Here is a 15,135-nt window from a genome sequence, read left to right as displayed (position 1 = left end):
AGTGCTTTTTCTACTTAAATTTGTAAAGCTGTTAAGAGCCATATTTCACTTCTATTAGTAAAATTTCCAGTTGCAACAAGTGAAGAAAGCTATAACGGTGCAGTGTTTTCATACAATGGTATAATTCCTGCAGTAAAATCCGGATACAGCATGCGTATACAGCAATTATAATTTTTCAATAATAAATCAATCAATCTATCAATAACTTCTTTGTAATTTTTCAACTTTCTTCTTCAATCCGGTGGGTGAAATAGGGATCAATGCTACATAGTTGAAATCTGCGTTCTATAATCTTTACAACGATGTGTGGTAGTGTGTTAATTTGGATGATCCCAAAATGTTCTCATATAATGTTCATTTCCTCCATTGAAATCGGTGGTACACACCATAAATTTTATACACGCATTGGGACACATTCATCGGCCCAGATTTCAGTGGCTTTTGTACGTTTTACACACAAATGTGTAAGATGTAGTAACGAATTTTTTGTTGCGCTACTGTAGACACAGTGTTCCCAGAGATTAAATATTTTCAGAAATAATCGAGCTTTTTGTAATATCTTAAATTTCTTCTTCTGCTTCTAGTTGGTAAGCAAACTGGGAAACAATGTTACATCGTTGCAATCTTCATTCTATAAGCTTTACAAAGATGTATTACTTATTGCTCTATCTTAATTAGGACGGGCATAGGAGGCACGTAAGTAAAACAAGGCGAATAGTAGTAGCGCATGGCAGCCATGTTGGAAAATTCTCCATATATTCCTTAACTCACTCCTGGGACTGGTAGACTCTTCACCATCGTTTTCCTCAGATATTTTCCATAAGAAGGAATTAACAGAAATTGTATTGCAATTTGTTCCCGGTTCAGTCATTTCTTGACCTAACTTTCCTAGTCTACAGGGTGTGTTCACAAAGTTTCAAGACGGGTCTCAGAATAACAAATATATTATATAGTTTTGTACAGCAAACTAAAAGTCTTCAAAATATGACCCTTCGGCATCAACACACCGCTGCCGAAGTGTTTTCCATTCATCATAGGCTCCCTGAAAGTCTTCGCGCTCAAGGATGTGAAGGGGCCTCGTCGAAGCCGCCTGGACAGCTGGAATCATGTCGAATCGCTTCCTTTCAGGATTTTTTTGATTCGGAGAAACAAAACAAAGTCGCTAGGAGCAAGTTCAGGGTTACAGGGTGGATATTTCAGTCTTGCCAAGACCTGAAAGGGAAAAGATTCGACACGCTTCCAGCGGTCCAAGCGGCTTCGACGAACCCCCTTCAAAGCCTTGCGCGCAAAGACTTTCACGGAGCCTATGAACAATGGAAAACACGCTGACAGCGGTGTGTTGGTACCCAAGGGTTATATTTCGAAGACTTTTAGTTCTTTGTACAAAAATATGCAATACATTCGTTATTCTGAGAGCAGTCTTGAAACCTTGTGAACGCACTCTGTATATATATTTATTTGTGTAATTGTCTCAGACTGAAGTATCTACATCATATTTTATTAATATTGCACAACTTAATTCAATAAATAACCCTTTATAAATCCAAAATATAATTTCGAACCCTGGAGTCATCTGAATTTAACATTTGAACTTCCTTTAATATATTCCTTTTCTCTAAGGCAGTTAGATTAGACGCGATAATATAGTATACCTAATAATACAATAACAATATCATAACATGTAATTAAATTTTCTAGATATATTTCCTTATTGAATTAATATTTTACTTAAATAGATTATTTGCCTGAAAATGTACTATATAAAACTTATAAATGGAAAATGTATTTTAAAACAATATATTTCATAAAAAGTAATAACGGAAAAAAGCTAAGCGTATTAGCGATTGATATATATATTAGTTTAACATTTTGATTATTACATCTATTTACTAAACTTGAAGGTTATTCTATTCGGAGTTAAAAGACCAAATAGAAATTGTTAGTGATACTATATAGAAGAACGTTTGAACAATTACTCTAAGTGAATTATGCGGTGAAAGAGATCCGTAATTTTGAACACTTAAGAAATTTTATGATAATTTGTTTGTGAGATTCGGAAACTGCATTCTTAAAGAGGCACCTGTATACAAGATGATCTCAGTTTCACAACTACTCAATAATATAACACTAACATATGTACTTTGGGCTATAAAATATTTTGTGAATTAGAGGAAAAGTGTACAACTGAGGTAATGTAGCATTTTGCCAGTTTATTTCAACATGTATTAGTGAATTTTCTCTTAATAAAATAAATGTACTTTCTACAATAATTTAAGAGTATCCGTATTAAAACTAGTAATATTCTACAGTATTTTATATTATGTTACTGTTAAGTGATCGTTCCACTTAGCTACCACATGGTTGTAGGAAGCGTTTTCTGTCACACTAGCCTACAGCATGTTGGTGGCCACTGCTATCATTCAAGGCTTGAAGCAAAGAAGTGAATCTTAGTAACTTAAATCAAAATTCATTTCAGGTAAGGTCACTCCAACTGTCCTACCTTTAAAAGATTAGGCAATACATTGTATCTTCTCTTAGTTTGCTCTAAAGTATTCAAAGTGTTTATAATACATATGTATGCATACTCTAAAGAAAATAACACATTTGATCATACCTGAGTTTCTCAGCACCGCTACCTACTTCTAGACAATCATTTTGGTCAATATTCTCTTCGCTCTGGCCTTCATTGGTGCCAGATATGTCGCTGCTTGATTCTTCCAAAGTGTCTGTAGAATTGGTGATTTTTTGTTTCCTGTTACTGTGAAATCCTTTCGCAGTTATATCAGACACTGGTAAACGCTTGACCAAACATACTGCTTCTGACGTTAATTTCCAATCTCTTACTGTTTCATGCTCAGTACCTTCTGAACTAGGTATTGAAGTTTCTCTTAACATGAACAGTGTAACGTCATTATCACTCTCCGTTCCACTTTCTTCCTCACCACCTTCCAAATTTAATACAGATGTTGCAAGAGGATCTTTGCATTCAAACTCACTAGGACTGCTATTACAAAGATTATAATTGCATTCTTCGAAAGACTCATTTTTTACCTCCACTTCAATTTCAGTGCAGTCATAGTTCAAACAACTAAAAGCCATTTCGTTAGTCAATTCTGAAAGGAGTAGCAAACATAGTAAAATTAATTAAACATTAAATGATATCCAACGAAGCAAGAACTAAAAGGATGCGAAATAGTTTCTCGATTAAAAAAAAAAAAACTCACGATCTTGATGAAATTTGAATGATAGTATACCTTAATCTGTTTGTTAATGCGTGAAATAATAGGTTGCGCAGGTTTTAAGTTCCCGAGTTAAAACTTTTAATTTTCTAAATTGTTAGATGTAAGAAAAGCTTAATTACTAGTTTAAATAGCAAGTAAAAGTAAGTCTTAGACACAAAACATACTAATGAAGAACGACTTTTTACGACTATGAGTATTTCACTTGTAACATAGTAAAATAGCTAGCCTCACTCATTCACTTGTTGCTGACTGACTGTGGGACGTCAGGTGACCTGTTCAAGTGATATGACGTTACCGAGGTCAATGTCTTCTTGATTTTGGAAGGGGTATCTTGGAGGGCACTTTTAACCAACAATCGTAGCAGGAAAGAGAATTGGGTTGGACACATCTTGCGAGGAAATTGTCTTGCTCGTACCGTCATAGGGAGGAAAGATGGAAGGGAAGTGAAAAGTAAGAACCACACAAGTGATAGATAATTTGAAAATAGAAGAAAATGTTGGGAGTTAAAAGAGGAAGATCGAGAAACATCAAAGAAACATTTCTAGGACCAAACCTAAGAAAGAGAAAATGATTAGTCCCACGACTTGCCAACAGGCAGAATACTTAATAATAACAATAATCTTAGTCTACTAGTAAATTTTGGGAGGGAAGCATATATCTAAGGCATTAGCATGGCATTATAGGAGTAGTGTATCTGCACCTATGCTAATTAAATCTTATACATATGGTGCAGTTTAAGATTTTTCACATTTATTAAATTTTTCCTTCCGTGTTAGGTTTAAATTGAGTGATTGTAATTGCAAATGATAGGAAGTGTTCCATATACAAAAATGTTCGCAAAACATAGTAAAAGATAACAAGATGATAAGCAAATAAACAAAATTAAGCTCGAAGAAGCCTATCCTGCCAATGGACATTTCCTTTTTGACCAAAAGTTGTAATTTAAAGATATCGTGGTGTAGAACTAGTCTTCAATATACCACAGAACACAAATCTCAGATAAATATTTCTTTGTTAAGAAGATACAACGCTTTAAAACATGCAAAAATGAGCTGATTACGTCAGGGTAACAAAAAGAGAGGTTTTGGCCTGATGTCACAGATCAGTATGTCTCTGTGACACGCATTGAAAGCTCCAGGGATCTTTTGATATTGCAGTTTCTTCCTGTAAACTACAAATACATTTACTGAAATAGTGAATGGAAAAGTGGCAAAATAAGAAATACTGTATAGAAGAATAAAATTTAATAAGACATATTTTCTTAGTTTAAAATACAATAAAGGTCATTTGGAATGTTCTACAACAAATATTTTCGATGATTGTACACTTATGCACGACTACTTTATTGTTGTATTACACCAATAGCATTAGGAATCTAAGTAACTATAGCAGTTCAAATTGAGAATATCTAGGCCACTACATTGTAGCTTTTCTCTATTTTTGAAATTTTTTTCGTGAATCTCCATGCTATTATACTACGGCTATAAATAAGCACTTTCTACACCAAAGAGCTCTCAACCCCTTAGAAAGTTACCGTATCCGCACATTTTCCTTCATCCAAAAGTATTGCTACAACTTCTCTTATTTTAATGTCATAAGAACCGTATTATATAAAGGTTTATTTTTACAACATTTATTTATAGGAAATGCTTTCGTTGTCATCGCCGTGGTTTGAAACTGAAGAAAGCTGTAGCGAATAGAGGGAGACAGATGGTTAAGCTGTCGAAATAGCATCATAAGTTTATAATATAATATTGTTAGTATTTACAGGAAATGTGATCAATTTTTTTTTTTTTTCTTGTGACCTAGGTGCCGGTTCTCAAACCTAGGCATCATAATAATACGATTTCATACATGGGCCTATATAATTTTGTTTTGGATTTACATTATTTAAGAGCTAGACTCGTATTTCCAATCGCTGTGACTACCTACCACTCGGGATTTTTCGAAAATGAATAAAGGAACATTGACAGAAATTCATTATGTATTACATGCGTTGCTACTTTGAAACTTTAACATTTCTTTTCAATAACTTCATACGAAATAGTGCTCTAAGTACGAACACGGATTTTACTTATACTCTTTTTCTCGTCAGCTCTGAGGTGATTAATGTATGGTATATGGTGATACATTTCAAAAGATTATATCATGGAAGTATTGCGTTTTATGTTTTCCGAGGTCAGCAACGAAAAAAAAAATCATAAAAGCAAACAATTTAAGAATCTTGCCTTTTGTTAAGTTTCGTCCGTGTAGACAGATTTCTCTTATATTACATCACTCTCTGGAACAGAATGTTGTGTTTATTACAAGTCATGATATATCACAAATATTGATTATCAAGAACACGGTGGAAAAACGAGTCGAGCGCTCACCCCTAGTGTAAGATGTCCCTGTTTAAAACCCAAGCCATATGATTTTGTGGTGGACAACATCGCGTCCGTGGATTTACTCGCGATTCTGACATTTCGTCCCACATGACTATTGCAATGATTTTTTTTTTAAATCATTCACCTGCATTAATCATCCGTCTCCCTTTCCCTATAGGACATATTCGTGGAAAAGTAGAGATTTTATTTAATTTTATTCAGTAATAAGCAAATCGTAACCAGTTTGTCATCATTACTTTGCTACCATATCTGTTGTTGGATTAAATGGTAACTCATTTGTCCACAACACCTCAGTCGATTTATAAATGTTTACATGGACTAGTATAAACAATTTACAAGTATGTTGCATGGGCTAAAGAAAACGACAGCAAGCGCGAAGATATTATGGTGAAGTAATATTGTTAATGCGTAAAGGGGTTCATTAATAGCACTGAGTAATTCTCACAAGGCTCATGGGCATGATTATTATCTTAAGTTTGTTCGTCATTGTGCTGAACTTACAAGGAAAGGACATTAACCTGTCAACGAGACTTCCTAATCAAACCTAGACCATTCGATAAACGTAACAAAGATATGCTCATGCACAAAAAATTAGGTGCTATGGACAACGGAGTAAGTCCCTGGGGCCCGTTGACCCTATCAGTATAAAGAAAATCGTAGACTCGCAGAGAAATAGCTATTGCATGAACACTGTTCATTGGAAACTCACGTTTTGTAGTTCATTCTCCTCAGCATGAAACAAGCTTTCCAGAGGTGATATGTATTTGGGACCCTACGTACTTGAACAGGCAAAACTGGGAGAATGTCGGGGAAAAAATCCCTCCCCTCAAGTTTGGACCCCTCTGGAGAAGCCCCGGGTAAAAACACACAATTCAAATGTATCTCAAATATAGTATAGGGTATAAGAAATAACTGTACTAAGTTTTGTATTGATAGACGGAATATATATGAGGGAAAAGTTTGTACACCAATACATGTTCTCCCCTCATACCTATTCTGTCTAGCAATACAAAACTTAGTACACACATTTCTTATAACCTATAGTATTTTCCGAAATGCATTTGGATGGTGCACTTTTACCCGGCGCCACTCCAGAGGGGTACAAAGTTGATGGGAGGGATTTCTGGAGGGAATTTTTCCGACATTCTCCCAGTTTTGCCTGTTCAAGTAAGTTAGGAACCCCAATACCTAGTACTTCTGAAAAGCTTGTTTCATGCTGAAGAGAAAGAACTATAAGCCATGACTTCCCAATGAACAGTGTTGATGCAGCAGCTGTTTCACTGCGAGTCTACGATTTTCTTTATACTAACAGAATCAATGGGTTCCAGGGACTTACTCCGTTGTTCATGGGGTCTATTTTTTTGTGTATGAACATATCTTTGTTATGTTTATCAAGTGGACTAGATTTGATTAGGAAGTCTCGTTGACAGGTTCATGTCCTTTCCTTGTTAGTAAAGAATTATGTTATTTGTACTTGGGAAATGTTCTTTTATGTGTTAATTTCCTCAGACGTCTTCTGAACGCATAACTACGAATCCACGACGAACTTGTACAAAAGAAATTAACACTCTAGAATCAAATCACTGTGCTTTCATATTGTTGATTTTTTCTTAAGAATGAATAAAATTCGCTTCGTAAGGTCGGTCGGTGATCTCAAACATGAGAACATTAATTAGTTTATTACCTTAGACTATAAACAATGTGAGCAACATTGCAAATTAGTACACTACAACTTTGTGCAAAGGTATTCAATTATATTCAAATAACTAATACCAAACAGACAAATAGCTTTCTTTTTAGAGAAGCCTTAAATTTTGTTACTTTTCTTATTCATTTTGTTATTAGTAACGTCGTACACATTAAAAAAAAACCTTTGTTCGTAATTTTCGCTAAGCAGTTTCCCTACTGAGCAGCGCAGACAGTTTCCCATGACGTACAAACATGGTGATCATTGTTTTAAGCGCACGAGTAGCAAACCGGAATTCAATCGCAAATTTCGACTAGTTAGAATTATCGCATAAGCAAAAGGAAGTATTCTCCGTAATCAGCTAGCTCTTAAGCTTTTGAGAGCAATAAAAGAATCACCGGAAATGTTCATTATGCTTACGAGGAACAATCAGCTGGGTAAGGAGAGTAAAATGTTGAAACTATGTGTTTAATCCTAGTCTCTAGAGTGTTTGCTATATTATCTTCTGCAACCAAGATTTCGTAAGCAAATATAGAAAGAAAGAAAAGAAAAACTCCTTTTCTTCAGGCTGGAAGAGACGGCTAGAAATGTTCAATCAAGCAAAGTATGGTATAAACTAGAAAGTTCATTCAATATAATCCTCGTGGAGGAGTGCGTGCAGTGACATACTACAAACTCGCCAAGCGTTTTGATACCGGATCATATTTTTCTTTTTTTGCATTTATTTTGAAATAGAAAAATACCTCTAAAATTTTCATGATCATAGAAACTGAAACACCGTAACTAGAAAGTAACTTATTAAAAGTTTTCCTTTAATCTTCATATCAACTGAATAGTAGAGTGCTAACGGTAAGAGCAGTTACATACTTGCTCCTCTTTCTTTCCCTTCGTTGTACAGCAGGCAGATAGAAATCAAACGGTACATACATGTTCCAGTCTACTACCAGGAATGAAATAGGAAACGTTGTTGTTATTAAAAAAGCGTATAGCAAATTATTGTAGCAGAGCTATTGAACTATTCAACATGTTAAAAACATGTTTTCTTTGTGATAGGATACTAAGCTAGGAATGCGATCACGCCCACAAGTTTGGCTACAGAGAACTTCAAAAAAATAAATTCTTTCAGTTGAAATACGTGAAATACGATTATTTTGAAATATATATATATATATATATATATATATTGTACGTATGAATCCATACAATTCTAAAACAGATAAAGGAGTAAAATACTGAGATTAAAAGACAAGAACGAAAAGCAGCAGTCACCCTTTCTTTTCTAGGGTGAAAACACATTAACAATATTTCATTATATTTCTTTGGTTACTGATTATCAACTAATGTGTCGCTGTGTAGTTTTAATAAAATATATCATTTAAGTTTACGCGTATTTACACTACTAATAATCAAATCGAAACGAAAAATTCCGTGCAGCTTCTTGTGGCCACGTCTCTAAAGCAGCTGGATCCTAGTTCGATTTATGGTTAGAAATGGATCATTCCTGATTTAGCGCTGAGGTTTAGATATTACATAAGTGTAAGAAAAGATAGTGTAAAAACCAAATTAGTCAAACAAAAATCAGTGGTACCAAGATACATAATCAAAATATTCAAGGCGAGACTAAAATGGGCAGCTGACATGTGTCATTTTCTAAGGCGAGAAACTGAAAACTACAATATTAAGATAGGAGTTTCAACTAGGACTACACATTCTAGTCATATTTCAACCAACAAATCGATTCTATGACGGATATATTCTGGAGTGTGCGATGCGAACCAATATAGCGTACGTTGCACCATCACGTCATCAGCGAACATCTTCATGACACGAAGTGGTCGAAATGCTGAAATATGGGGCAATCAGTGGGAGAGAAGTAAGGTGAAAACGTGTTCAGTCATGCACAATTTATGCTGTGCAGCAAGCACAAAACTTGCGCAATAGCTATCCAATAATATAGTGCCAGCTTTCTGACTGGCATCTTATCCCATTTTCTAAACATGTACAAATTTTGCGACATAATAAGTGTGACCACTAGTTACAGTAGTTTTATTATGAGATGTAAAATCGGACTTTCAATCGATTTAAATTTTGTACTACCTGATCCATTTTTAATCACAGTTGACAATACTTTCTGGTTATTTAGTACGCGCAGTGACATTTCACACTCCCAGGTGGTGGTCCTTTTTGACTGGAGCCATTTGGTAACCGTGAATCCAGTTTTTTTTTCTTATATTTATTTTATTTATTTATTTTGCGTTCAAGAGACCACAGTATTGTACATTTGTACATGCGGTATAGAACATTTCAAATCCTATTATTGTCTATATAGTAAACTACTACTATAGTTCCTTATACGTCACATTAGTCTTACAACATAATACATATATATATATATACACACATTATCTATTCATCTACCTGGTTTTATTCATAGTGCGAGAATCAGTAGTTTTTTTTCTTTACATTATGCTATCTTCATTTAGTATTTAGGAAACACGTGTTGAAGATATTTGATTATAATAATATATAATTGTATGACTACTCATGTAATAATAAAATAAATACTCTCCTATTGATCCACACAACTGCAAGTTTCTAGCTTGAGCATGTTTGTAAAATTCCGTGACAGTATAAAAGCAGTGCTCTTGTAGGCACTTTGTTAGTCTTTGTTTAAAAAGGCGATCAGATTTTGAGTTTCTTATGTTGATGGATAAGCTGTTATAAATTTGTATTCCTGCATATTTTGGACCTCTTTGGTACAGTGCTGTATTATGAATGGGAATTGCAAGATCGCTTTTGTTTCTGGTATTGTATGTACAAATGTCACTGTTGCATTTAAGAGACGGTTTCAGGTATTTTCTTATAATGATTGCCGTTCGTAACATATAAAGGCAAGGCAGTGGGAGAATTTTAAGCTCACGGAATATTCTTTTGCATGATACTCTTGATTTTGTACCTTTCATTGTTCTCAGTACACTTTTTTTAATCTTAAAAACAGTCCTATTTTCTGCTGCGTTTTCCCAATGTACTATTTCATACGTAAGTAGACTCTCAACTGACTGATAAATTACTTCTAATGCTTATTCGTTGAGTGATGTTTTCACACTTTTTAAGGCATAGTGCACTTTACAAAGTTTCTTTTGGAGTACAGATACGTGCCTATCCCACGTTAGTGTATCAGTTACGTAGAGTTCTAGAAATTTCGTTGCTTTAACGTTATCCATAAATTTATTTTTAATAGATATGATTGGATTATTTACATTCGTATTTCGAGAGTGATGAAAGTTTATTACTGTAGTTTTATCGGTAATTAAATTTAATTTATTACTTTCAAGCCATGAGTTTGATTATTCTATTGTTTGTTTGATACTAACTTTCATTTTACTGTCAGTGTATTCAGTAATGGCTAGACTTGTATCGTCAGCAAATATGGTTTGTTTGGCTGCTTTTATATAAGCTGGAAGATCATTGATAAAAATATAAAAAGAGTAGGGCTTAAAGTCGAGCCTTGTGGCACCCCGCATTTTATTGATTTCATGTCAGAAGTATATTTGGAACTTGTACCCCGCTGATCCGTGTAGTCAATTACTACGGCTTGATTTCTATCTTCCAAATAGCTTTGGAACCATTTATTTACAACTCCTCTTACACCGATATTTAGTTTTTCGAAGTGTATTTGATGCGAAACAATGTCGAATGCCTTAGCTAAGTCTAGAAAAATGCCAGTACATTTTTTCCTGTCGTCTAATGCATCCCGAATATAATCGAGATAATTAAATATTGCCGTCTCACTTGACATTTTTGCGTTGGAAACCATTTTGAGCAATGTCTACTATATTATATTTTTCCAAGAAGCTTACTATACGTTTTTGCATAGTTGATTTGATGACTTTCGAGAAAGGCGAAAGTATGGCCTAATTCGTGCTAACTCTAATTTTTGAGGGAACAGCCCTGATGAAAAGGAAATATTTCTACACATCTTCGGAACGATGGTTTCTTACACAAGATACGTCACAAACCCTCATGTTGGAAGCTGTTAACAAAATGTAATTACGTATGTTTCAGTCTTCCACCTAAAGTGTAAAGAGGAGTAATAAATTCAGATTTCAAAAGAGTAAAACAAACCGCTTTACTCAAATTATACAATAAATAGTGGATTTTACTTGAAATAATTACGATCATTTATTAAACGAATGAAGTGTATATAAAACAAAACCCAATATTAGCAGTCAACTAAATAAACGCATGATGAAAATGCCTTATATTTAGCGGTTATAATATTATCTTTAAGAACGTAAATCCAGTGGGGTAATGAGAATATTGAAAAGTCACTCACATATGACAAACAGCTGCCGACAAATGCACAACATATATATATTGAGATTACACATTTTCTTAACTTATATTTAACATTCACGTGTAATATACCGGAATTCTGTCAAAATCCATCAGTTCACAAATGTTATATTTCCCACATAAAAATTACGTATATCTTGAAATGATTGGTTGGAAATATATGGGACTGGTTAATGTAATTATTTCAAATAATTAGCAAACTCAACATATCAACACATGGAGGAAGAATATTTGATATATATATATATATATATATATATATATATATATATATATATATATATATATATATATATATATATATATATATACAACATGGAATCATGTAACATTTTAATACAACAACTGTTACGTGATTGTATGTTCTATATGTACTATCATATATCTTTGTTCAGTGTGTTGTTGTGTTTAGTTTACAATATGGAAACAAGACATGATAAAATAGTTATAAATAATTATTTATGTACCGAGGAATATATCACTAGATAAAAAAAGTTTATCCGAAATGGGAAGTGAACTCACGATCTTACTATTAGCAGTCTCGCGCTTTACAATTCAGCTAACATGAACAGCTTTGCCACAATATTTCAAAAGAAATACACCTGAATTTCCAAGAAAATTACATTAAGATCATTGCAAATGCTCTTATTTCTTGTTCTCCTTTGTCTCTTTCATAATACTATGAATACGAGAAGTACATTCGCTTTCTTTATTTTCGTTGGAAATGATCTTTTATGTACAGAACTCTAACAAGCCTGATATATGCTCAGGGTATACAGTTTCGAAATAATGTACCATTACGTATTTCAATGAATTTTACCTTGTTTCTTTTAAAACTTAATAACATTTTACCATGACTCATTACACTTAAAACAAGAAAAACGCATCTGCAAATTTTTTTTCCCGATTGCGAAAATTGGGTTGGGTGCTCTTTGGTTTAAGGTTCCAAAGATACTACAATTCAGACTTAGAAAGTTTCCTGCTTAAAACGGTCATAAACAATAGTCATCCTTCTTGGAATAAAGTGTACATAAATTTACAGAACGAGACAAGACAATAAAAGGATTTCGAGTATCGAGACAAGACGAGAAAGAATTCTTTAAGAATCAAGAGGAGGCAACAATTCTATAGACGACACTTTTATAAGGCGAGAAGAGAAAACATTATTTCTTGTCTCGTTTCAACACTACTAGCCTCATGCTTATCTTACTATTCTGACATTGTGTTTAGTCAACCTCATAACCGATATTAATTCGATTTTTCAGTAACTTAACATTTCGAATGGAATATCAATCCAATATCAGAGTAATTTGTGCATACAGGGGGTCAACCAACCTCACGATTACAAAATAAGGCTAGAGTGCTCTTTATGGCGAACAAGCGATTTTGTTACTGGTTGTGGCATTGGAGGAATAGAATCACTGTTATTTGTAACAGGTACGGAATCGGTGTTTTTGTTCCTCCTGTTGAGAATGTTGTTTTAGAGTTTTAGCGGTTGGTGGCACTGATGTTGTCTCCTGTTCTGTGGTCGGTCGGTTGTGTTGAAGTTGCCGATTAGTTGTCATGTATTCCTGATTGATCATGCTATGTGTTCAAATGTTGTACGTTGAACATGTGTGTTGCATTGATCAAGTGTGCAGTTAAGTCAGTTTAGATGTCGTTCCGTTCTTCTGATTTTGTCAAGTTAGTTTTGGTGTTCGGATATTAATTTATATTTTTTCTTCAAATATCTTTGTGATACTGAAGTGAATTCCTATCGCTTCGCAATGTTGTGTAGACCGATTAATATTGAGAATTGTAGTAGTAGTTAAGGTGGACGACAGTTTGTTTAGCAGACGCAAATTTAATGTCGGCCGAATGCGCCGTACTCAGAAGTGGATAGTCGGTGGTATTTGCCGTGAAACTAATGAAATATTTTTGAGTGCGTGTAGCGAGAACTCTCGCAGTGCTGATTCCCTTTTAGAAATTATTTATAAGCATGTACATCCTGACTCCTTTATTATCACTGATTGTTGGAGGGGTACGTGGTTTTGGATAGGGGACAGTGGATTCATATAACTGTGAATCATTCGCATAACTTTGTTGATCCCGAGAGTGGTGCACATACGCGGTCTATCGAGAATGTGTGGTTTCATTTAAAGAGAAATTTAACTTATCGGTCCGATAATTTAATGCTTCATTTTGCTTATATTATTTATGGAAGAGAGGGTTTGCAGTTGGTTGTTCCATTGGTGAAATGCATTTTATTTTTCTTCGTCATGCAAGATTGATTTATAATTAGTGGTAGGTGTTTTTCTTTCTTTTTTTTTTTTTTTTTTGTTGTATTTTTTCCTTCTTATGTTAGGTATATAGTAGTGTTTATATTATTGTCTTGGATGTTGTTTTTACTTGTTCTTGAGCGGGGGGTTGGAGGCAGTAGCCTCATTTAGATCTCAAAATTGGTAAGTCACAGTTTCACCTGAATTCATTTTTCGGCATAGCTTAGTGTCAGTTCTCAAGGATATTTCCATTATTCATAGCAATTGAAGAGTAAATTCTTGGTGAGTGTTGTAGATCGTTTGGTTAGCAATCGTAATCTGTTGTTTTCATATATCTTAGTTTGCTGGTCGAAGTTACATTACGATTGCTTATTAGGTGGTCTGCAAAAGTAATAAAGAATTTATTTTTCGATTGCTTCCATTGATGGGATCATTTTTGGAAATTGATCTCTGAAGTGTTTCGAGGAATAAGTTCACGTGAATCGAATTCACACTCACATTATCTCGACATCACACTCACTAAACGTGTCGCTCAATTATTGAGGTTGGTTGAACGTGAGTTATACCTCATGACTTCGGTCATCCTTGCCTATGACATCCTCGGAAGTTACAAGGGCATGAGGTAGTAGTGCTGACAGCATAATCCTCGTGAGTGCTGAAGTCAAAAACAGAAGAGCTGTAGCTCTTAAAACTTCAAGGGCACTTCTTTCACATATATTCAAACATCTTGAATAAAAGGGTTTTTACCAATATATAATTAAGAATTAATAAATGTATGAAAACTAATGTTGTTCAAGAGACAAGACTAGACGAAAAAATAAGTTTTCTCGTTACGTCCCGATATTTCTAGACCTAGTCTTGTCTCATTTCTCGAAGAACTTTTTGTCTTGCCTCGATTCACAAAGTTTCTCTCCTGCGGTCTCCACACCTCTCGACTAGTTTCGTAAATTTATGCCAAATTTCATTCATCTCATCTAGAAGTAAAAATATTTCTTCTGTATTGTGCAAGGTCCTCGAAGAGGGTAGTGTAAAAACCACTAAATCATATTTATTTTTCGTGTATATTGATTGCATAGAACTTGTATATCTTTAAACCTTGATAAATGCTCATACTTTTCGTACAATAACTTTATGAATTTATATTTTTACACTTTGAGTTATGTAACACTGAAACAGTGTTCGGATTTCAAACTTAGATGAACTAA

General features: G+C 34.1%; 1 protein-coding gene across 3 annotated transcripts in view; it reads right to left on the bottom strand.

Moving 5' to 3' along the window:
- LOC145674345 (uncharacterized) overlaps positions 1-15,135 on the bottom strand; it is a 74,854-nt gene that overhangs the window by 54,165 nt on the left and 5,554 nt on the right. For all 3 annotated transcript variants that reach the window (XM_081744278.1, XM_081744276.1, XM_081744277.1), the window contains exon 2: positions 2,615-3,113. In XM_081744278.1, coding sequence (XP_081600404.1) covers positions 2,615-3,099 — 485 coding nt within the window. In that variant the 5' untranslated portion in view covers positions 3,100-3,113. The remainder of the gene's footprint in view (positions 1-2,614; positions 3,114-15,135) is intronic.

The sequence above is a fragment of the Thermobia domestica genome, chromosome 17, assembly GCF_964235325.1.
Source record: "Thermobia domestica chromosome 17, izTheDome1.hap1.1, whole genome shotgun sequence".
NCBI classification, from domain to species: domain Eukaryota; kingdom Metazoa; phylum Arthropoda; class Insecta; order Zygentoma; family Lepismatidae; genus Thermobia; species Thermobia domestica.
The sequence above is the reverse complement of the archived record's forward strand: the minus strand, read 5'-3'. Positions and strand labels throughout refer to the sequence as shown.